The 23,663-nt window shown below is 49.5% G+C and overlaps 2 protein-coding genes across 3 annotated transcripts in view; one reads left to right on the top strand and one right to left on the bottom strand.

Moving 5' to 3' along the window:
• The window catches only part of CACNA2D4 (calcium voltage-gated channel auxiliary subunit alpha2delta 4), a 126,007-nt gene that overhangs the window by 35,050 nt on the left and 67,294 nt on the right, over positions 1–23,663 (bottom strand). The gene's annotated exons all lie outside the window — the stretch shown is intronic.
• LRTM2 (leucine rich repeat transmembrane protein 2) lies at positions 6,962–13,967 on the top strand. Its single transcript, XM_009989790.2, has 3 exons — positions 6,962–7,028; positions 10,714–11,304; positions 13,513–13,967. Exons 1-3 carry the CDS (start codon positions 6,962–6,964, stop codon positions 13,965–13,967), a joined length of 1,113 nt encoding a protein of 370 aa, XP_009988092.1.

The following is a 23,663-nucleotide window of genomic DNA, read 5'->3' on the forward strand; positions in this document are numbered from 1 at the left end:
CCATCTACTACTCTGTGCATATAAACGTATCTCTCATCTCAGGCAGGCTGAGACCTTCCCTGTAATGGATCTGCTGCATCCTCCGCCTCTAATAAGAGACCCAGGGAAGGTACTGGGTCATCTCAAAATTTCTGAGCCCTCAGAGAACACTTCACAAATGTGGGCCCATATATACCCTCCTTCTTGATCACCACCTGAACAAAACAAGAAAGAGATTACTTTGGGATCTAAGAAGTGCAGAAAATACCTGTGTGTGGGGTGGGGAGGGAGATGAGGTCCACAGAACCAGGATTCTCCCACCAAGCCGCCTTCTCTGCCCAGAGTCTCTCTCTGGGTTGTGCCACCCACTCACACCCCTGGGGTAGGCTTGGCAGGAAGGGGGGAGCAGCATGTTAAATGCTGGGAAGATGCAGGATGCTCTCGGGATGCAAAGGAGCATCTGGGAGCAGAAAGATGCCTCCCTCAGACCTGCAGGCTTTCTGTCAAAGGGCTGAGCGCAAGGATTAAGGGCCTGAGCTACTACTGACCATGGGATTAACCCCTGCAGGAAACTAAAGTTGTAGAGAAGGCTCTTCGCAGCTGAGAGAAGGGAAAAAAAAACTGGGATCTGGATTAGAATTGGCAGGGCTGGTGACAAGCCACCACCCACAGCCAACTGTTCCCGGCTGGATCAGAAAATGTTATCTCAGCCTTCATGCAGAACCCCCCTCCACATCTCGCTCGGTTACCAGTTTTTGCCAACAGTGCGAGAAGAACAAAAACATCACTCTGTGGCAAGAAAAAGCGGAGGAAACCGAGTAGCCAGCTCACGTGTCCCTCCTCTGAGCCCCCCTCCCACTCCCTCACCCGCTTCCCTTCTCAGCAGCCTCCGTTTTGCACGGAGGAAACATGCACGTGGTCTGTCGCGTTCAATAATACTCGGAGAAGATGCTGGCACACACATGGCTGGATTTCTTCCTGTCAACTGCCCCCTCAGCTCTCCTCCTGCTGCTGCTCTGGGCCTCCTCCATATGCCGCACTCTCGCTGTGCTGGGACTTTCCTGTCACTCCCGTGCTGGATATCCCGGTCTCCCCACCTGCTTCCACAGCATCCCAAGGAATCCCACTTCTCCGCAGTAATCTGGGTCTTTCCCATCAGTGCTACCTCCCTGGCTCCCCTTCGGATGCTCTGTGCTTTCCCAGAGGGATCAGTGGGGCCTGATGCCCTTGGTATTTCCAGCCTCTCCAACATCAGGAAACTTTGGGAAAGCCCCACCAAAGCTCCTTTATACTATATGACTTTGATAAGCTCTACTAAATCATCTCTGCAGGACAGGAGAGCATTTACAAGCCCAAGTGATCCAGTGCAAGCACTGCACTTGGCAGCTTCAAAAGTCCTGAGTGGGGAAGTGACGTGGGATGATGATATCAAGAGCTGGGCAGCTGAAATTCCAGCCAGTCAAACTCCACAGCCATTTTTACCTCTATCATAGTTTGCCCCTCCATGAAATGGAGACAAAGTTGAACCTTCTTGGAGGGGCTTGGGGAGGAAACATTTTTTAGCACCAATCACATTTGCATTTCAGAGGTGCCTACACATTGTCATTCCAAAGATCAGAAGCTTTTTGACCTCTTCACATCCCAGAGAACAGGGTGAGGGTTTTGTTCACGCCAAGTCAGGAATGTGGCAGAGTCCCTTACAATACCAAGAAGGTTTTGCACGCTTTCTTTTTTACAGCTTTCTGCACGAGGTGTTTTGCTTAGCTGTGATCGATCACCGCAAGTCAGATAGCACCATTTCTTCTGCAGTTGGGCTTCTAGTGTGAATTTAAAATGTGCTTTCCATTGATTGTGACAGCACAACACTAATGAATCCTGAACACACGTGTTAATAAATCAGCAAGTGCTGGAAATGAAGCCTCCAGCTATTTAGCTTAGAAGCTCACTGGGGCAGCAACACACACCGTATGTTTCTACAGGGCTGCTGAACTTGGCTGCCACCTCTGGGTGCTTTTGCAGTCCAAATAGACACAAATGAGGAGCTGCTGCCGAGACAATGTGACCTCTTGTGGTCAATAATTTGCTTGACTGACCTAGGGCTGTTGGAGGATCAAGAAGCAGCACCATCTCCATGCCATCTAAACGCACTTGTGGTACTGTCAGGAGCATGATTCCCCACTAGGACTCATCACCCAGGTTACTTCATGGACTTCCAGTTGCTGTAATCAGACCACATGGCTGATGTGTCTCTGCCCTCTGCGTGTCAACTCTTGCCCCGCAAGGGCTGATGAAAGAACAGACATAGAACAACGTCCTTTAGTCACTGGATGCTGGGGTACCACTGTCCCCTTCCATTATGGGGTGATGGTAATAAAACAGGAATCTTAAAAGCAACAAGGAAAAGGGAGGGGAAAAAAAGATAATCTCCTTAAAGCGTCCTCCATGCCCTCCCTCACCCTGCTGCTTTTCTGATAAAGGCTAAAGCAATTCAGCATTGGAAAGGGGAAAGAGACTTTGTCATTGCTCATCAAGGAGAGCGTAGGGGAGGGATGAATGTCTGTGTGTTCTTCCTGATAATTTATGGCTGGCATCTGTTGCAGTCTCTGTTACCTACCCTTTTGTAATATAGGTCACCCACATGCCCTGCCAGTGCTCGTAAGCCAGGCTGTTAACGGAGTCTGATCCCTGAGCCATGATCCAAGGGTTAGTGCAAAGGACTAGGAGAGATAATCAGAGACAGAGGTTGCTGGGCTCTGTTTCTGACTGCGACTCATCCTAGTGACACAGTCACCTGGCTCTCTAGCTTCAGTGTCCTCATCTGGAAAACGGGATAACTTTATTCACCTCCTTAAAGCAGAGGCACTACTGGCTACGACCTCAGCCTTACTTCTGGGGGTCATTAAATACAAAATAACACCACCACCTACAACCATGGTAGAAGCCATTTGTAGAGCAGATGGAAAGCTTTGGATAGAAGGTGTCACAGAATTGGGAAGTGTTACTAAAACAGTATGAGGATGCAGCAAACTGAAACCTTCCTCACCCTCACAGTGTGCTCCTTGGGACCTGACTTAAGAAAGCTAAGGCTTTAGAGTGATACTGCAAACACTACTGGTGTCTGGGCAGGGAGAAGGGAAGCACAAGACAGTGATAGTTTCTGCTGTAGCTTTTATGCCCTGCCAAGTGCAGCAGAGTCATTACAATCTCCTCAACATGCACAGCCCCCACCCCGCCAGCAGTAAAGTTCCCTGTTCAAACTAATTAAGGGAATCCTCATTAGAGAGTCCTCTAGAGTCTGACAGCAGGCCAAATGTCCAAGTGGCACTTCAACTCAGTGTATTTTTGGCCACTGGAGCCCATGGGCCAGAAATGGATGATTTCATTCTATTGCTTTGAGCTGAAACGAAAAAAGTTGTCTTTTACTGTCCTATATCAAACGGCAAGAAGAAAAGGCCATCACCAGCCCCATAGGCTACTCTGTTCATTTCTCCAGAAATTTCACTGGAGAAGAGATTCAGCTCCAAGCACGTGGAAGAAAGCTCTGGACACTGTGTCCCATGGGTCACAGGGCATTTGGCTGACATGTTGCCCCAGGGAGAAGGAACCATCTAGTAAGCCTGGGAGAAAGACTAACACCTGGTTTGGAACCCTTGGGTGACTTCAGAGCATTCAGAGCTCCAGCAATGCTGATCAGCCTTGAGACCCCAAACCCAGGCAATGCCATGCTAGTTCAGAACGGATGGCACGGTGCCTCTCCTCTTGGGCTGGGGCATATGGGGGATGCTCCAAGGTCTGGCAGAGTCCTCGCTGCTGGAAAAATCCCTGGCTGTCAGGCTGGAAGCAGCCAGACAGATCTGGCAGTGCTCTAGAGAGCCTTGAGGTGTGGGCAGGTGCTGGTTGCCCCAGGACTACGGGGTTCCCAGTGCTGCGTTGGCAGTGAGCACAGCTGGGCTGCTGCTCTGCAGAGCAGAAAGCATCTCTTGGGCCAAAGTAAAGGAGCTAATTAAGTCAGAATTCAAGACAAGTCAGAGGAAGCCTTTAAAAAATAAACTTTCAAAAATTCTCTCTGCCTCCCTGCTCCCTTTCCTGGCTGCAGAATATTAATCACTAAGAGTCTAGCGTGGTCATGGGCAATAGAGGCATGGGAGAAACTGGGTTTTTCTGGATCCTTGGAATTAAAATTTCTCCATAAACACACCACTTCAAGGTATAAATGCAGAAGCTCACTGGACCTTGCACTTCAGCAGTCAGGAAGCTCTACCTATTCCAAATCTACTGCTCTGCCACCTGAGCACGTCATGCTTTAGAAGTGGGCAGCTTTGTGCAAGACATGGATGTTGATAAACACGGGTCACAAAAGAGTCCCCAGTACATGTGCAAGCCCGACTTTGTGCACAGATGTGTAAACGTGAGCCAGACTGGTGCCTCTATCTGCAGATCTACATGCATATAGCTGCTTTTCAGTCTTAGAAACATGTGTATGAGTGCACAAAGTGCTGCCTGTGGGGTGGGGAGTGCTGTGTTTATGTGACATGCTTTTAAAATAATCTTGGGTTTATCAAGGCGCCTCCATCTTTGCGCGTGTTGCAGTGCAGGAGACAGCGCTAAAGCCTGAGCAGGTGTTAATCACTATGCACTGTAATAAATTCTAAACATAGGGAAAGGGCTTATTTATACACGGCTGCTCCTCCCACCTTGCACTCCGTGCTTGAGCCTTGCTGCTGCCTGAGAGGAAGAGGCATCCGGGAGGCACCAGAAAACAGTGCAAGAGCTGGACTTGCCCTGCCAGAGCAGAAGGAGTTGGGGTAGAAACCCCGACCCCGTCGCCATCCTCGTGCCCGGGTATGCCAGTCCTGCTCCCGGCCCCCACTGTCGCCTGGGGATGGTGTGGCTGAACCACCGAGAGCAGCAAGAGGAACAGGGGGGACACCAGCCCACGATCTGAGCAGGGGCCTGGGCTGAGGGGAGACCTCGGAGGGGAGCAGTGTCACGAAGCACCCGAGGAAGCTGTTTGTTGTTTTTTAAAAGCTTAGCCCCCCCTGATTGGAGTCAAGCCAGCTGATACAGATGGGGTGTTACAAAACAGAGCCAAAAGGCAAGAGCGCAAGGAACAGAGCTATCTATAACCCTGACAAAGTTAGACGGAGTGAAGGTGGGGAAGAGGGAAAGGCAGAGCGTGGCAGGCGGCCCCTGATGCTGAGAGCAAGGACGCGATCGTTCGGCGACGGGATTTGGGGCTGATCGACTCCCGCTACCCAGCAGGCAGATAAGGCTCTGTGGCTGTCAGCTTAACTCTGCCGTTTATTCCTGTGCTGTAGGGAGTTAAATAGAGCACACGGAAAGCCTGCTGCCGGGGAGTGAAAGTCACGGAGGGAGAGGGAAGGAAGAGACTCTAATTGGGCAGTGCCTGGGGAGTCGGGTGGAAGTGGCTGCAGGCAGAGCCCCTCCAGGTAAGTGCTTGTGGATTTCGTCCTCCTTGGCGATGCTGACAGCCGGGGACAGGAGCTTCAGGGGTGGCATTTAGGACGGAGGCATGGATATGGGGGAGGCTGAAGGTCTCCTTCTCAGCCAGGCTGAGCGCAAGCACCGAATGGGGACAGCTATTTGTTGCGGCTTCTCCTTCAGCGGGGACTGCAGGAAAGGGGCTCCAGCTCGGTTTGGGGGCTGCAGCGGGTGAAGGTCGGATCGGTTTCGGTGTCGTGAGAAGTATTCCTCTATTTGGTGCATTGGCATTTGGGTAAATGATCTAAATAGCCCTGAAAAACATACTAGTCCAGGCACTGAACCTGCTCATCTTTCTCATCGAGATGCTAATTTAAATGTTTCCTAGTGGTTTACATTCCCATATAAAATAAAAGAGTCACGGGAGCCTGGGGGAGGGGGAGCAGCTGGCACGTGTGCGGGGAGAGAGTCCCGGTGGGAGCGCAGCGCCCAGCTAAAATAATGGCTGTGGATGCTGTCAGAGCACCTCAGAGGGGATGGAGGATGGTTTATTTCTGTACCCCAGTTGAAACGCGTCCACCTAACTGCTGCTGCGACTGTGGGTGGCACGTCAGAGAGCAAGCAGGGGGACAGGAGGGTCCGTGGTGTTTCCCCTTTCCCTGCTTGCCTGTATCCAAAAGGGAAGTGGAAGGGAAGGAGAAACCTGTTGTCAGTCACTTATTGTCAGGCAAGAATTTACGGTCTCTGGATTTCTAACCAGACTGAGCATTTTTGCCGCCTTCTAATTAAGATGTAATTCCTCTCTTTTCAACACTGCCACTCAGTCTCCCCCGCCCCGGGTCCTCCCGTCTCCTCCGAGGCTCACTGGCTCTTCCGCTCCTGCAGTTGCTGCAGCGTGAAATCCCCACGCTGATGCTTTGCTCAGCCCCGCTCCAGCCACCATATCCATTGCACCTTAAAGCAGAAGGAAGCACTGGTGGGGAATATGGGGGTGGCGGGGGGGAGAGGGGAGGGAGAAGCAGCTTCGCAGCCGCTGGTGCCCAGACCTCGGTGAGCCCGAGCTGTGCGTCAGGGAGAGGATGCACAGGTGGTACCAGCCTGTGTGGCAGCGAGAGGGAATGAGCTGGAGTCTGCTCAGGGATTCATCAGGTTAACCTTGAGCATGAGGCTACTGTAGTGGGCTACTCAAGCACAGGCTTGTCTCTTCGGCACTTAGGTGAATCAGGACTTATTTCTGCACGGCCAGGTTCAAAGTGAGTTAAGGTTATGCCTTCGTCGTGCTGCGCCTCCTGAAACATCCTCCATCTCTCCTCCGAAATGGAGCTGATGCCTCAAAGGCAAAACTCTAGCTGGGAAGGGGAAAGGACAACATTGAGCCGATCCCCGCATCCTGTGCCCAGGGAACCAAATCCCACCCGCTCTGCTCTGCTCTCCCTCCTCTCCAGGACCTGGCAGGCAGGCTACAAGGTCATTCCTCCTCCCTTTGCGGCCCTGTGCCAGGCTGGCCGGTGGATGTGAAGACACGCTGGAGAAGACAACAATGCTGCCTACAGCTGCTGGCCACCGGTGGAGGAGCAGGTTCCTCATGAGGTGGCAAGAGGCTTGTCGTAAGTAATGCCTACTCAGGTACTAAGTACGATGATCCTGTTTGTCAAGGGAGTGGAATGAAAATAGGTCACATCAGGGTTAAGAATAGGGGAGAGGGACAGCTAAGAATGGAGATGTTTGAACTAATTCCTGATTCCTTTAGAGGCCAGGCTAGCTGGGAGGGAGAGCGAGACTCTAAAGCTGAAGATGGGCTTAAAGTGGGACAGCGAGTGATGATTGCTTCTGAACACCAGTGGGCCTGGCAGGTGAGAAACAGCGAGACAGATACCACTGCACAAAGATCTGCCCCGAACGCTTCTCAGACCGGCGTCCTGCAAGATGCAGACTCCTCTCTGTGGTAGGGGTTCATACGTAGGCTGCTGAGCAAGGCTCCCAGCTCTTCGTGGCAGAAGAAGTCATGACAGATTTTAGAAGGGAATGCAGGATGTGAATGCGGAATTCTCCCACTGGGCACTGCCACATGTAGTGAAAATCAAGGAGTAAATAAAGAAGATCTCTTCTAAATTAGATTGTAAAACTTCAGCCTGTGCATCTTCCCAGTGGACTGGAGCATCTGCTACAGTATCCCTGAGTGCCGAGCAGAGACTGCTAGGGCACTGTGGGGCTGCAGGGAACGTACCTGCACTTCAGAGAAGGGTCTGGGGACCACCGCGGAGGAAAGGGAGCACTTGGAGAGCATCCATCACTACTGCGTGCCTGGGCACCTGAGCAGGTCTGCAGTTTTCCTTGTTCCTGCCCTCAAATTTGGGCCTGACACTGTTAAGAAGCTGGGGGAATTATTTCCTTCTCCAGAAAACTGGCATCTTTGTAATCCATCCTCACAGGACTAGGCTCCTGTATGAATTATTTATAATGGATGTTACTGAGTCTTGACTTAATCTGATATACCTGGATCAGCTTTCTGCCACCTACTAGAGTCACCAAACACCCCACAAAGTAACTCCATCTTCCCCTAACACAAAAACACATACTACTTATCCTTCTGTGGGGCTGGAAGACAGCTTCAAGTTCTGCCTATTGCTGCATCCTAACAGTGCGATGAATTCTGTGGTCCAAGCTCACATCCTAGTGGATGCACTTCCTGCAGGGACTGAAAATGAAATCAGACCTTCTCCCCTCTATGATTTTAGTAAAATATTTCCAAGAGCACAAAGCAATATATGGGTAACAACAAGACATTTTTGGCACATCCTACAAGGCTGCAGAAACTTGGCATAAATCCAGTTCCTGAGCATAACCGCAGCCAGCTGCCCGAGACTTTGTTCCTACCAGCCACTGCCAGCATACGTACTGGTGGAACCCCACAGCCACCCAGTCGGGGCTGGTGGCAGGTAGGCATTTTGAGAGATAAGCCCTGAACAGAATGCCACCTGGATAGCATTACACACGGTCTGCTCCTGCCTTTCTTGGTGTACAAAGCAGCTAAGTGTCATCTCATCATCACAGCCATCAATCTATTATTGATACTGTCCTTTTGTTAAGCATCTAGGAAAAGACGTGGTCATTTGAGTGACTCATGGCTCTCTCCCTTCTCCACTCTAGCTCTCATTCTTTTAATTCTCTCCCTACAACAAGAGAGCGATGTATTCTGAATGGAATTAAATATCATCCAGCCAGCCAGCACCTGGACTGCTCCAGTCCATAGGCTATGATCGGCTTTCATGGCAATCTCTGCTCTTGATTCCGACTTTTGCACGACAAGAAAGCACAGAGGTCCTCAGGGTAAAGATCTCTTGTATCTCACCATAAGGGTCCATAATTATAATTAAAAGAGCATGCAGATTGGCACAGCTTGGGCTGGTGGTCTCAATCGTAGGACAGAAAAAAATTCTTGAAGGAATTGTGAAAGATGGATGAAATAAAAAAGAGTCGAGACGCTCTCTCTGAACGCTCATCCCTTGGTCCTTAACAAAGTCATATAGCTTAGGATCCAAACTGTGTAGTTCTCCTTAGGCTACCAATCCACAAATCTGCCAATTCTCACAAGGATCACAGGGAACACAAAAAGGCCCTATGCAGGATGACAGGGTTTGAGTATGAAGACAGCATCGCTGACAGAAGCCAAGTCGATGTAAAAAATGGGCTATGGGTCAGACAAACTCTAGAGAGAGCGGTGCGAGGAAGAGGGAGGAACAGCATGGCTGGCTGCAGAGCTGTTCCAGGCAGAGCTTCTCTAAAGCATGGGTCTCCACCGGCTCCCTCTCCTAGGGCAGTCCTTTCACAATTCCTTTTGGGTTAAGAAACAGAACACCTTCTTGTTGGCTCTTTGGAAGAAAGCAGGACAGAAGAATCTTGTTCCCAGTCCAGGAAAGAACGCGGAGACAATAAATGCATCCACTTTAGCCACCATTCACCCCTCAAAAGACTCCACCAAACCCAAGTGACTGCCTTCTCCGAAGAAAAGTGAGAAAGGAGGAGGATGGGGCATGATGTACAGACAAACCTGCTTCAATTTCAGTCAAATGCTCAAACTCATCACCTTAAAAAAGCGACGGAGCTGAATTTGCTTCCCACATTGAAGGAACTAATCTTAATTCCACAAAAGAAATTAAGATGAAGGATGCAAATGTTTTACATAGTCTGCTTAAACATAACTCCTACTCCTCTAATGACAGGAGGCATAAAGCTTGCCTTCCTGCTGCTGATTGTTCTTTGTCACAGAAAGGAGAGTTTTAAAAGCCACCGGCTCCTGGGGCGGGTTGGTAACTAGTGCCCTGATGCCACTTGCAGGATGTGCACCCATGTCTGGAATGGTGATCCACAGCAGCTCTAAAATATGCTGTTTTGTGGATTGTCTGACCTTACCTTTGAGACACTGCAGGAGAAAGGGGGTGATGTGCTAACCCTTTTTCAAACACCCCTTTCTTCAACTACTGACCTCCAATTTTTTTCCTCTTCTCCATTGCTATGGGAAATTTTGGTCAGAGGAGACACTTGTGGGGCTATTGCTGTGGGATACAGAAACTATTATGAGAAAAATGGCAAGTACCAGGTGCCCAGTGGTTTAGGGTTTCCTTGTTACTTTTTTTTAACAGCTTTCTGGGTCATCCCCCTTTGTAATGTAATCTAATTTATAAAAAAGTCTCTCGTCACAAGGCCCACACAACGCACCGCGGATACGGAAAGCAAACGATACCCTGATTTAGAGGCTAACTTAGACCTAAGACTGATCTAGCACAAAGATTAGGATTCAAACTGCAGGAGCACAACGGAGATGTAGATTGTTTCGTTTTCATTTTTCTCAAAAGCTTTTCATTAACATGCCTATTTCTGAAAAAAACAGAGCTTCTTAAATATATACCAGTCCCTCCTCTCTCAATCTTGACTGTTTAGAAAGAGCTGTCCTTTGTCAGAGGTGACACCTCCCACCACTCTCCGCTCCGTTCTCCCCTGCACTCTAGTATCTGGCAGCAAAGTCCTTTGGGATGCACTGTTCCAACTTCCTTGTGAAACTGGAAGGATGTTTGCTTGCTTGCTCATGAAAAAAGGCTAAGAGGAAGGTGATGCTGCCAGGGTGCGGGCCAGCAGCAGAGGAAGCTCCTTACACTGCAGGGCGTTGCGGCGGAGAGTCCCGCCGTGAGGGTGGCGTTGTAGCCGTGGCTGTGTTCCCGGCGGTGATGGGTGAGGATGGGAAAGCACTGCTCTAACACCTGCGCTCTCTCTCCCCTGCCTGTCGCCTACCAGTGCTCGGCTGTTGGCTGTCGCTGTGTGCTGCCGAGTCCTTCTTCGCTTGCCCTTCCTCCTGCAAGTGTAACAGTGGCAACCTGGAAGTGGACTGTAGCGGCTTGGGCCTCTCTTCCATCCCCTCAGACATTCCCACAAACACCAGGACCTTCCTCTTTCTCAACAACAAACTCAGTATCCTGCCGGGAGCAGTGTTTTCCAACCTCTCTGCCCTACAGAGGCTGGATCTATCCAACAACTTCTTGGACCAGCTCCCTCAGAACATCTTCAGTGACCTGGGGAACCTCACGGAGCTCCAGCTGAGGAACAACAGCATCCGGGCCTTGGACAAGGACCTGCTACAACACACGGCCCTGCTGCGCCAGCTGGATCTCTCCATCAACGGCCTGGCCCAGATACCCTCGGGCATCTTTGATGACCTACCTGCTCTCCGCTCCCTCTCTCTCCGGTCCAACCGCCTGCAGAGCCTGGACAGGGTGACCTTCGAACCGCTAACCAGCCTGCAGCAACTCCAAGTTGGGGATAACCCCTGGGAATGCGACTGCAACCTCCGAGACTTCAAGCACTGGATGGAGTGGTTCTCCTACAGAGGTAGGTGCTGGCGCAGCGGGAGCCGACCGCAGAAGTGCTGGTCTTCCAGGGAAAAAGCAGGCAAAGGCAGGCAGGGAAGAAACAGGTGCTGGCAGGTCAGGCTGACCTGAATGCCAGACCTTAGCCAAGGAGCATGAGGACCGTGCTACAATGCTAAGGGACAGTTTCACCTTCATATAGCAACACTGCCAGGCTGAGAAGTCCTCTGCAGCCCCAGATCTCCTCTTTCCTCGTTTTGTTTCTAATCTGAAAGATCACTTTTTTTTTTTTTGGAGAGGAAAGACCTTTCCTCAAATAACATCAAAATTTTAGAATTATGAGTTCCTTTCACCCTGTCTGCCTAAAGAGAAGAAATGTTCTTCATGCTTGAAGGTTCTCTTTCTCAAGCCAGGAGAACTAAAAGCCAGATTTGGCTGTAAAGTATCAGGTTTGATTTCAACAAAAGAGCCACAGGAGGCAGTGCCACTTAGCAAAATACTGCAACTCATATTGGCAAACCCAAACATTCCAATTAACAAGCCAGGCCCCAAGTCAGACTGGCTACAAAATCATCATTTCAAAACAAGCAGGTTTTGACAAGTTTGTATTTCCAGCTTTTCCCCGAAATACGGAAGGCTGGAAAGGTACGTATCGCTTAGCAGGAATGCCGACGGGATGACATGCTTTCAGGAGCTGCGACTGGAAGGAAAGATGGTACCTTTTACAGGAATGATGACTGGGGTGATCTTATAGCAGCCTTCCAGAACTTAAAGGGGGCCTACAGGAAAGCTGGGGAGGGGCTTTTGACAAGGGCGTGTAGTGACAGGACACAGGGCAATGGATTTAAACTGAAAGAGGGGAGATTTAGATTGGATATAAGGAAGAAATTTTTCACTCTGAGGGTGGTGAGGCTCTGGAACAGGTTGCCCGGAGAAGCTGTGGCTGCCCCATCCCTGGAAGTGTTCAAGGCCAGGTTGGATGAGGCTTTGGGCAACCTGGTGTAGTGGAGGGTGTCCCTGCCCATGGCAGGGGGGTTGGAACTGGATGATCTTTGAGGTCCCTTCCAATCCGAACCATTCTACGATTCTATGATTCTATGACTGAAGGCCTGACCTTCTGTCGCTGGAGCCGATGAGCAGGAAAGGGTCTCAAATCACGCGGATAGCAACAGTCGGCTGTCACATCCCTGCCGATCACAGCCATGCTGCAGAGATTACCTACGCCCCTGGCTACACTGCAGTCTGAAACACACATTTGTGTGAGCAGAATCAAACAAGCACAGGAGTGCCACTTTCCTCTTTTTTTCTTTTTTTTTCCCCCGGTTTGTTTTCTTTCTTGACTCTTATATCACAGAGTCGATGGAAAGCACATGGAGTTAATTTTGCTTTTTTCCTCCCTTCTAAGGAAATTGCCCAAACTCGCTCAAGCATTTGTTTCAACATCTGTCACTATTTTCACAGAGGGGGAATGGATTAGTTGTTAGAAGATGGGACCGTGCGTCTGTTGTTATTTTGAGAAGATACAGCCTGGTCCTACCTTTTTGCTTTAATTTTCTCCTTTTCTAAAATGGTTCTTCTACTGACACCTACATAACTCACTTAACAGTATGAGGCTGACTTAATAGACAGTTTCAGAGGGCTTTCAGGTCTCGGCCTGAAAGATGTCTATGCAGATATCATACACCATGAGCTCTACTGTCAAATCCAACCTAGGCAGAAGCATCCCAGCCAGCTGCCATAGCTGAAGCTGCTCCAGCTATGAAGGGGTAAGGCATGCAAAATGTCTCCAAGTTTGGCAAACCAATAATTTTAAAGGATATCATGTGTGCTCCTTCTGCCTGGTGCTTGGAGGGGCACTCTCTCCCTCTGCCTTTGACATGCACTGTTGATCTGGCAGGACGTGGGGGTTCTGCAGCACCTCCTGACTTCAGTGTCACTCTTGAACTCCAGAAACATCTTGCACTAGATCATGGCTGCTTTTTGGGGATGGCAGCTCTCTGAATACCCTCTCCACTCAGCAATGCATGAGGGACTGGATTTTATGGCCCCACTGTTATAATAAAGCAGTTCCTCACTTGATAACCATAACCCTGCCATGCCTGATTTGCAGGGCAAATCCTTAGCAGCCTTGCACAGAGTCGTAGGAACTTCCCCTACCTGAAGATCTAGCTCTGCTATCACTGTGTTGGGATGAAGCTGTGGTTCATTCCTATTATCTCTATTGGGACAGGTGGGAAAATCGACCAGCTGGCATGTACCCTGCCCAAGGAGCTGAAAGGGAAGGACATGCGAATGGTGCCCATGGAGATGTTTAACTACTGCTCCCAGCTGGATGATGAGAACAGCTCTACTGTGCTGGACAATACCGGCCCACCCTGCACTAAAGGAAGCCCAGCTCCTTCCAAATCTAAATTGGGCCCAGAAACAGAAGTGGAGCCCAGCGTGGGATGCCCTCAGAAACAGCGATATAGGCCTGTGAGCGTGCGCCGGGCTATTGGCACTGTGATCATCGCAGGGGTGGTCTGTGGCATCGTTTGCATCATGATGGTGGTGGCAGCTGCTTACGGTTGCATCTACGCCTCCCTTATGGCCAAGTACCACCGGGAGCTGAAGAAGAGGCAGCCACTCATGGGTGACACAGAAGGTGAACACGAAGAGCAAAAACAAATCTCTTCTGTGGCATGAAACTCTTCTAGGAAGGAAGGGACAGCAACGAACAAAGGTACCTGAGAGCAGTCAAGCATGGGATCCTCCCAAAATACATCTTCACAGACAGACAGACAGACTGTGCTATTGCTCCACTCACCCAAGTAGTGCAACATGCTTCTGGGGGGTCAGGGCACCTGGCTCAATTTCTGTTCCTCTGCCCCTGGCCCATTTTGTGCCCGTTCACCCTTGGGCCCTCCCAGACAAATAAAGTAGAGTCAGACCTTGAGTGCTTGCTGTGCCTCACGCCCTTGCACAGAGCTTCCCACGCGTGCCTGCTGCGGAGGCAGCTGGCACCTTCTGGGAACCTGTGTCACCCTCTCAGCTTCAGTCCTGAGTCGTCCCTTATCCTTTCAAGAGCTCTCTGCGAACAGAGAGAGCAGCTCTGTGAAAGTTTATGTGAGGAGCAGGACACCAGAAGTGCCCATGCCTCACTGTTAGGGTCGCTGCTGCAGCGCGACAGCAAGATGCTGCCCACCCTATAAGTCAGGGCTGCCGAGAGCACATCGGAAGGGAGGGAAGGTCCCAGGGGATGACAACAGTCGGGGGAGATTCCTCTTCTCACTTTTAAAGGTGGGAAGATACCTGTGTCGCTCTAACACGCTGCCTGGGAGCACGGTGTCCCTCTTTTTGCTCCTGGCTAAGTCCAAATCTGCGAGCTGACACACATGCACGTTATTCGCTACGGGCGCACGGATACGGAGCCGTCCTGTACACACACACACACGCTTACTGACTCGTTCTGGTCTCAGCTCACACACACAGAGCCAGCCCCAACTCCAGGTGTCCGGGCACCCCACCTGCGCGTGCAGAGCCACGCGTGCCCACGCTCATCCGCCCTCTGTGCGCAGCCATCAATGCATTCATCCTCTTTACCTTGCTCTCATCATAACAGCGCATAGCACCTTCTGGTTCAGACCAAATACACGCACCCTGCCACCGAGGAGCTAACAAAAACATCTCAGCCATTGCACAGAGCCAGTGGAAACGGGCAGGAGAGGACGGAGAGAGGCAAAGTTATTAAGGTTACAGCGTGAGTCTGTGGAAATGAGTACGCAGCATGTGAAAAATAAGGTGTGTTCTTGTTTTCTATTTTCTGTTTTCTACGGTAAACGGAGAGGGTAAGGATATGAAGCCTCCATTTGGAAATGTTTGATTGGCAGAGCAGAAGTGGGTCACCAGGAAAGACGAGGGGAGGAGGTAGATACCAGCCTTGGTAGCGTAAGCCGTGCTGAGGAGTGGTGTGAGCCTAGGAGAAGGTGGTGGGAGAAGAAGACGCTCAACCCAAGAGCTGGCGTGGCTGGCAGAGGGGCGAGCATGGTGTTTGGAGTAGGGTTATGCAGCTAGGGTGACTGAAGAGAGGGGGCACAATTCTGGAGGGTCTTGAGGTGAAGGCTGAAACCTGGACCACAGCGTGGCACAGGTGGGAGAGCCCAGGAAGGGTCTGGCACAGGAGGCAGCACAGCCTACGGTCCCCTCACCATCCCTGCTGTGTTCACTGCCATCCACAGCTGCACATGAGTGTGCGGACACGCACAACTGCGCACACTGCCACTGTCACATAGGGTGACTTCCCCCAACCAGATTTTAAAGCCCTCAGACTGCAGTGCCTCCTATTAGTCTTACCTCTTTTCAACCTGACAGTAAAAAAAAAAAAAAATTAAAAAAAAGTGAGAGGGGGAAAAAAAATAATGAAAGGAAGTCAACATAAGGACGCATTTTGTATCACTGGAAGTAGGATAAAATGCTGTCTCCAGGGAAGAGCGCACATTGCCATGGTAACCTGCTCTAACCCATCACAGTGGGTATTCCTGGGCGAGGAAGATGACACCGGAGGTCGTGCATCCGCAGTGCCTGTGGATGGTGTGATCCCTACCATCGGGAAACACGCTGGCAGCCAGCCCAGCTTTGCAGGGTGTTTCACTAGCAACCTGTGTTCAGAGCCCAGCACGCACCGCAGGTGGACCCTGCCAGGGCACCTCACCTCTTCCCCCTGCTCCAGCTGGATCCCGATGCCTTCGGATGTCTCACAGCCCTCTTGCTCGCTGCTGCTGGATCCCTGTGGAAGTGATGTATGCTGGCTCCTCACCCCCTTTTGATCCCAGATAGGTGGCTGTACTGACCCGTGGCACACAATGCCAAGTCTTTCATCAAAGCCTGGAATGGCAAAATCCCTCCTGGCCTATCCAGGGCCACCAGAAGCAAGGAGACAGGATGCTCTGGACTGTTCTGGCATGACTTCCCTTTGACGTAGGGATGCATAGGACAGAGGAGGATGTTCTTCAGGAAGCAGAAGACCAGGCTGCCCTGAAGAAGGACTGGGAGAAGCAGTCCACCCACCAGCGTGCGCACGCAGCGTACCCCCGCTCCTAGCACGCTGCTTTTAGGAAGAGGAGGAGGAGAGGGGCTGGCAAGATGTGAGGAGGAAGGACTCTTCCCCCATGCACTGTATAGCCGCTCCAACCATCCCATCTGCTGCAACCGTAGCCCGCTCTGAAGGGCAGAACTGGTGCACTGCAGACTCCGTATGCGTGTTACTGCTGCTCCACATTCCCAGCAAGCCAGGACTAGACTCTGCCTGCTGGATCCAAACCTCTCCCCAACCTCCCTCTCAGGGGAACTTCTCCCTTTACCATACTGGACTCCGCAATCATACTTGAAACGGGACTTGAGTCAGAGTGGTATATTTATAGATCTATATTTTACTTGCATCATCAAATAATGGTGAAACATTGCACAAAACAAATGGGATCGATATACGTGTGTGAGTGTGTGTGTGTGTGCGTGTGTGTGAGCAAGAGAGTAAGAGAGAGAGATTGTTTTTAAGAGGAGAGACTAGAGGTAAAATGAACGGGAGGGAGGCAGGGGACAACACAGGGGTTGCAGCGGGGGAAATCCTCCTTTCCCTCCACCTCCCCTGTGACGTCCTCCTGCCCTGACCAATTTTTCTTTGTTGCTAATAATATTTTCTATATCTTGTGTTGTGGGGCTGATGACGACCTTGCCCATCCTTTCCTTTCTGTTTTCATTTATAAGGCAGAAATTCTGGATTCATCTCAACCCTAGGCAAGGGACTGCTATGTTTAGAAACCCACCCAGGAAAGGAGAAGATGGGAAAGGGGAGAAAAGAGAGTTGCTGAGAAAGATGAAGGCTGGCTGCTATGGGAAGTCCCACTGGAAAGCAACTACTGTGCTTGAAAGGACAAGGACCTGTCCTCTTTCGTGCAGAGCAGAGCAACAGGGTTGACTGGGAAATGCCATCTTTATACCACTGCTTGCAAACAGGCTCGTGCTCTGTTCCCTGGCACACCTGGAACACGGGCTGCTGCACTGTCCACGAGCACCCCAGGGAACACGGTACCCAGCGTGCTCGGAAATGAAGCTCTTCCGTGGGATGCTGGATACAGAACGAGACTCAGTGCTCCTTGTGTGCCCAGGCAACGGGTTCCTCTGGTGTGTGGGGACAGGGGCTCCCGTTGTCCCCGCAGGCACAGCTAGGCATGGGGGGATCCCCCGTGGATCCATCTTTTCCTGCAGGCAGCTGTATGGATGCCACGTGCAGGTGCCTGCCCTTGGGAAACGGACTTCTGGGGCAGGCAGGTCCATCAGGTGCCAGGGCGATATAGGGGCCAGCAGGGCCACCAGAAACACTCCTTCTGCTCCCCCACTCCCCTTCCCCACACACCCACCTGGGGTACAGGCAGGCACATTTCTTGCAGGGAACAGATGGCACTTGTAATTTCTTTTTTCTTTTCGTTACTGTTTGAGGGAGAGCAACGAGATTTTCTAAAATGATTGAATGGAGGTTTCTTTGGCATGAGACAGAAAATTTTTAAAGGTATATTATATTTCTGGCTTGTTGTTACAGAAGAATAATAAAGAATGTATTTTCCTATGCGCCTTCTTGTTTCAATGAGGTACCTGATGGTAACCTTCCCTCTCTGCCCTACCCCCTGCAAAAGCAAACACTGCAGGGACACAGCCAGTCGAATGAAAAAGCCCCTCAACACCCACATATGCGTATGCTTGTCCGTACGTAGCGTTCCAACTTGGAATGAACACATGCATACACGCACACACACGTACACTGCATCGGTGTAAGCCCTAGGCACGCGGGTACCTGCCGTCGGCGTGAGGCTGTGGGACTAAACACACAGTCAAGGTGAGACCCTAGATCTAGAAACAACCCCCCCCACACACAGAGTGCTCCAGGGACACAGCGAGACAAGGGCGATTGTGTAACAAGGATAAGATAATGTGGCAATCAGCTCATTACATAAAAGTAGAAAGGGCCAAATTAATCCCTAGTGCAAGAACGCGGAAGCCAATGGAGTTATATTCAGGTCAAATTTGACTCCTAAAGCTTTTTTTATTTTTTTTTTAAAAAAAAATAAAATTAGAGCATAATGTTCAATAAAACTTACAGTAACAAATAGTGAGCTATGGGTTCCTACATCTCCAGATTCCTGACCCTCCTGAGCAAGGTTATTTTGAAATGAATGGAAATCGCTATCTAATCCTATTGCACCCCCAAGCACACAAGCTGTCACCCCTAAAGCTAAAAGAGTCTCTCCACCAGCTGTTCACTGGCTAGGTCTATCACACACAGCTAAGAAGTTTAAATTCCCCACTTCTCCACTTTCAGTGCTACGCATACATAATTCATCACATACTTTTCCTGTGAGAAAAAGCTCATCCGGATGCACGTGGAACCACGAAAGATGCTAAAGCTTGCAACAAGCAAACCCTTGTGCCACCGTACTCACACTGCTACTCTCAGCCACCTTGTTTTACTCAGTCTGGTCTTCAGAGAGAAACTGGGAGCAGAACCCAGATAATCTGGTAACAGCTGCCACATCTGTTCTGCTGGAAAGGTACGTGCCGTGAGAGAATCACCGTTACCGTTTAACAGCATGGTGTCTATGACACATAGTTTAATATAATTTTGCCAGGTAGGTAGAGGAGTGCACACACACACTATTAAGCAGTTCATATAATACCAGGAACGGAGGGCAGAAAAAATGCACAGCCAACACACTCTAGGCTATTTCAGTTCATGAATTATCTGGGAGCAGGCTGGGATTTTCTGCAATTCAATAATCTTTCCTTTGGTGAATGTATTTGCCCTGTACACATATAACTCCACATTTATAAAATATAAGCACGTAATTACGTATATGCATACATAATACATGTCAAATATGCAAAACAGAATTCAGAATTCCTCCTCACTAACTTCTTCATAGGCAGCTTGCTGTGCCAGCTCGAGCAGCGTTTGCTAGTACTGATTGGAAGCACAGGTCAGAGGGTCAGCTTCTATCCTCCGATTAGATAAGGGCAAGTCCTGGCATGGGATTTCTGAGGACCAAAAAGCCTTCCCTCCGAGAATACTGTGCAATGCAGACAAAAGAATAAGCATTCCCCGACGAGTATGGTTATAGAATGGAGTGCAAGCAAATAAAGATGTCCTGTGGCATTCTGGGGAGCTCCCCACATCAGCTGCAGCCCTGGAAATCTGGGGATAAGGCAGCATCCTCACAGCTTTTCTCCCTCTGGAAGGTGGGGGAGAAGCAACCAAACAGGGGCTAAACCTCTGTATTGTTTATATTGTAGCCTTTTGTCGCATTCTTTCCAACTTTTCCCAGGGTGGCCCTGTGCTGCAGGCGGGCAGAGGCCATGTACAGGGCACCTGGAGCCAAGGAGAAAGCAAAGCGGGATGCTAAGAATAACTCTGCCTTGCGTGGAGCTTCTGGGCCAGGACAACAACATGCCACTCTTTGCTCGGGGCTCCAAGTTGAGATTTGGCCCTTCACATTTGCTTTTTTTCTGTGTCCTCACTTGGGAATAAACTTGTTTGTTAGAACAGCTGCAGAAAACCAACTCGTAAAGGGCATCGAAGGAGTGACAAACGCAGGTATTTCATTTGAGGAAATATGCACAGACAATACACTGAGATATTCACCCAGCTCTGCATAAAGCTCAAGGGAAATATCCAGAGTAACAACAATGCTTTGCATTTCTATAGTGCTTGCCTTTGGCAGCTCTCTGGGAGCTTGCAAACATTAATGAATTCACAGAGGCAGAGATTCAGAGAGTATAAAGGCCAGAAGGGACTTTAGATCATCCAGTCTGACCTTCTGCTTATCGCACGCTACTTGGAAAGTGTGCGGAAAAGAACCACAAACATTATTTGAGGGTGGCAGAAAATGCCTTGCTGTGAAAGGCTTAAAGAGCTCAATCTGTTTACCTTATGAAACAGAAAATAGAGAAGTTATCCTGTAGAAAGTCCAACACTGAGTTTTTCCATGCAGCTGAGGCGAATTTTCCAGAAAGGCATCTACCTTTGATTGAAAAACATTCAAGATGTGGGAAAAAAATCTTTTCCCTTGGTACCTTACTTCAATAACTATTCATGCTCACTGTTAGCTTTCATCCTTAATATCTCATTTGAATCTGTTTGCTTTCACTTTCGTGTCACAGGTTTTTGTTATGTTTCTCTTGTCTAGATTAAAACAACAAACATTCCATAACCATCATCTCTCTCTGTGAAGGTACTTTAAACTCTAATCAAATAATCTCTCAGTCTTCTTTTTGGTAAGGCAAGCAGATCGAGCTCATTAAGTCTTTGCTGTAAAGCATTCCTCACCTCTGGAACAATACTGTAGCCTTTTGTCGCATTCTTTCCAATTTTTCCTCCTCCTTTCACAAGTATGCTCCTCATCCATCAAAATCTGTGCTCCGAATTGCTATACAATAGTAAACATCACCTTTGCCTACACCTCCTCACCAACCGTGTCTCACAACACACTGGCTAGGCTGTGTGAGCATTGTTCCTACTTTAAAAACGGAGGCATATGGAAACGGTAGGGCAAAACCCTGGCAAGTCATTTTGAGGAAGCCAGATTATGAGAAACTGGTTCTGATCCCACTCATAACCACATTTAGAGTCGTATAAATTAACTGGATTTCAAACAAGAGTCTCCAGATTTGTGCAATTCTTGGCAAGAGAAAAACTTAGCCCTTTGTTTAAACTGACGGTCCCCTTCTAGCAGCCTCCACTTCCTCATCCACTCATGGTCTCACACAGTTATCTCTCATACCTCTCCCACTGGACATAAACGCCTTTGATTCCCCCATTATCCTGTCTCTCTCCCCCTGATTTTCATCCTCTTGTGACTGATCATCCCCTTTTCAGCGACTGCCTCTGACCAGCAGCTTTTCAGATTCTCCTTTCTCTGCTCTCCTCAACTGTCGCTTCTCAGCTGCCACAAAACACACCAGCCCCCACATCCCCATCTGCTTTTTCAAGGTTTGTTATCATAAGCAGGGGCTTCTCCGCTCCCTCTTCTTTGCAAAACCCGAATCGATCAAGAGAACCCACCACGCTGTCAAAGGTTCAGGCAGGGGTTTAGGTCAGCCCTAACTTGTGGCCTTCCAGGTGCTGTCCTGGGGCTTTCAGCTGCGTTAACAAGCATGTTTTTATTCCGTCGTGGAGTGTGTGAATTATATGGTAAAAAGGCCCAGCCTCGTATCCAAAGGGGAAGGGGGAGTGCCCCGAGTGACTGCCCTGCAGCTTGCTGGTATTTGTACTGCGGCACGGTGAGACAGGGGACTTCAGCTGCTCCCTGGTGATGGAGAAGGGACTGCAGGCTAGCAGGGTCTCATCTCTTTCTATTCAAGGCACCACCAGAACTTACAGACTTTTCAAGCTCCAGCTTAAACCCGTTTGCTTTTATACCTCAGATCCCGGCTAAAGCTGCACTACCTTAATGGCTAAAAACCCCCTTCTAGTTTCCCACCCTAAATATTTTCATGACCTGTATTTACTACACTGGCCTGATATGAGCCATGTCCTTCCATTAAATGTTTCCCCCCAAGATGCATTTACTACAGCAATCCTCCCAGGCTCCTCTCACGGAGACAGGCTTCCCTTTCCCCTCATCATCTTTCTGTCCTGTCTGTACTTGTCCCAGTACATATTCCTCTGGCCAAAACTGCAACATGAACTAGAAGGAGAGGTCTCAGAGGGCTTTGGGCAGGAGCACTAACACATTTCCATCCCCACTGGGAACACCTCCCCAGTTATGTTCTAGGAAAACGTTTGCTTCATCTGCAACTGCATCACACCACCACTTGCCATCACCTTATCACTTAACACGGAAGTTCTCAGCATTTCTCCTCATCTTTCTCAGGATATGTTTGCCGACTCTGTCCTGAGGAGTTAAAATTTTTTTCCTTAAATTTGGTAGACAGACCCTAAGAACACGCACGTTTGGGAGCCAAAGGCTAGTGAAGAATAGGGTGGAGCACAGCGGGATGCGGCTGAGACATGACCAGAGCTGCAGGGAACCGCTGAGTCTACCCAGTTGCCTTTTGGCAAGGATCTCAGGACCGAACTTGGCAGATGAAGGTTCTCTGGATTTTATGTGGGCATCAGAGGGTAATACAGCCTGCGCCAAGGATCCTCACTGAGACTTGGCAAAACGGGCTCGACAGTTCCAAGAAGACAGGGCTGCCTCTAGTCCTGCTTGCTGTGCTCTCCCCCATATCTCACAGAGTTCACAGCTTACAGAAGATTTCTAATATTAGTTCTCAAGCATACGACCTTGTCTGTTGTACTACTGAAATTTATTCTGGTTCTGGTACTCCTGTCAAGGTCGAATAAGGCTTTCTCTACGATATCCTGGTCCTCCCCTGTAGTAGCGATGCCTTCTAGCGTTGAATCATCAGGACACTTGCTCACTACATATTGCTGTCTGTGTCAGGGTCCCAGGTTAAGGGCAGCAAAGACCACCCCCACGGCTGACCTCCCGGCCCCTTACAACTCTCTATCTTTCCTGATCTGTTCCAATTCAACCTATTGGTTCTTATGTGGCAAGCGCTTCAATAAAATACAGAGATGAAATCTTTGACATTTCTTTTCCTTCCAGGAAAACAACCATCTGAAAGGCAGCTATTTTGTTTTTGTTTGTCTGGTACAATATAGCATCAATAAACCCATATTGCCTGACTCCCTTTTTGCCCGAACTGCTTGATTATGCTTTCCTTCACCATCTCCTGTAAAGCGCTACAAACGTTACAGAGCTTACACGTACAAGTCTAAGTCTGACAAACTCGTTTCACTCCCTTCCCTAACTGCTGAATTTTCCCTTTTCCAGGTTGCACGGAGTCAGTCTCTGGGTAGAAGTGAAAAAAATCCTTGCTATAAGCCTGTGTTTCCACGCGCCAGCTCTCCCGGAGCCAGAGAACACCCAGGCCCAGCACTGCAAGTGCACTAAGCAGCTTGAGCTGCTTATTCCCGGCAGTCAGCCTGTTTCTTTACCCAAGGACGATATTGCTGGTCTTATCAATACAACTGGGGTGCAGAGTCCTCTTTGGTTTTGGCCCAAACTATAGTCTCCTTGATCTTGACCTCACTCTTCACTGCCCAGAAGTGGCCCCACTTCTCATTATCATCTTTTCCAAACAGTTGAAAAATCTTTTGCTGTTTGTTTTAATCTCCTTTACAAGGTCTAACTCAGCTTGATTCGTAAGCAATCCTCACTTTATCCCTATGTTTCCTGACCTTTAAGACATGGCTTTCTGCTGTCTGTTCTTTTTCCATTCGACGTAGGCTCACTGCAGAGCCAGCTTAAGCAGCCTAAGCAGTTGCCCGTGGCGGCAGACAGATGGAGG

The sequence above is a fragment of the Tauraco erythrolophus genome, chromosome 4 (genome assembly GCF_009769465.1).
Source record: "Tauraco erythrolophus isolate bTauEry1 chromosome 4, bTauEry1.pri, whole genome shotgun sequence".
Lineage (NCBI taxonomy): Eukaryota > Metazoa > Chordata > Aves > Musophagiformes > Musophagidae > Tauraco > Tauraco erythrolophus.

What these genes read in the sequence shown, in the direction of transcription:
- LRTM2 (XM_009989790.2), top strand. Translation starts at nt 6,962, where the DNA reads ATGCTGCCTACAGCTGCTGGCCACCGGTGGAGGAGCAGGTTCCTCATG. An exon ending in GAGGTGGCAAGAGGCTTGTC is followed by an intron (nt 7,029 to 10,713) that starts GTAAGTAATGCC and finishes GTCGCCTACCAG; the next exon opens with TGCTCGGCTGTTGGCTGTCG. An exon ending in GGAGTGGTTCTCCTACAGAG is followed by an intron (nt 11,305 to 13,512) that starts GTAGGTGCTGGC and finishes CTATTGGGACAG; the next exon opens with GTGGGAAAATCGACCAGCTG.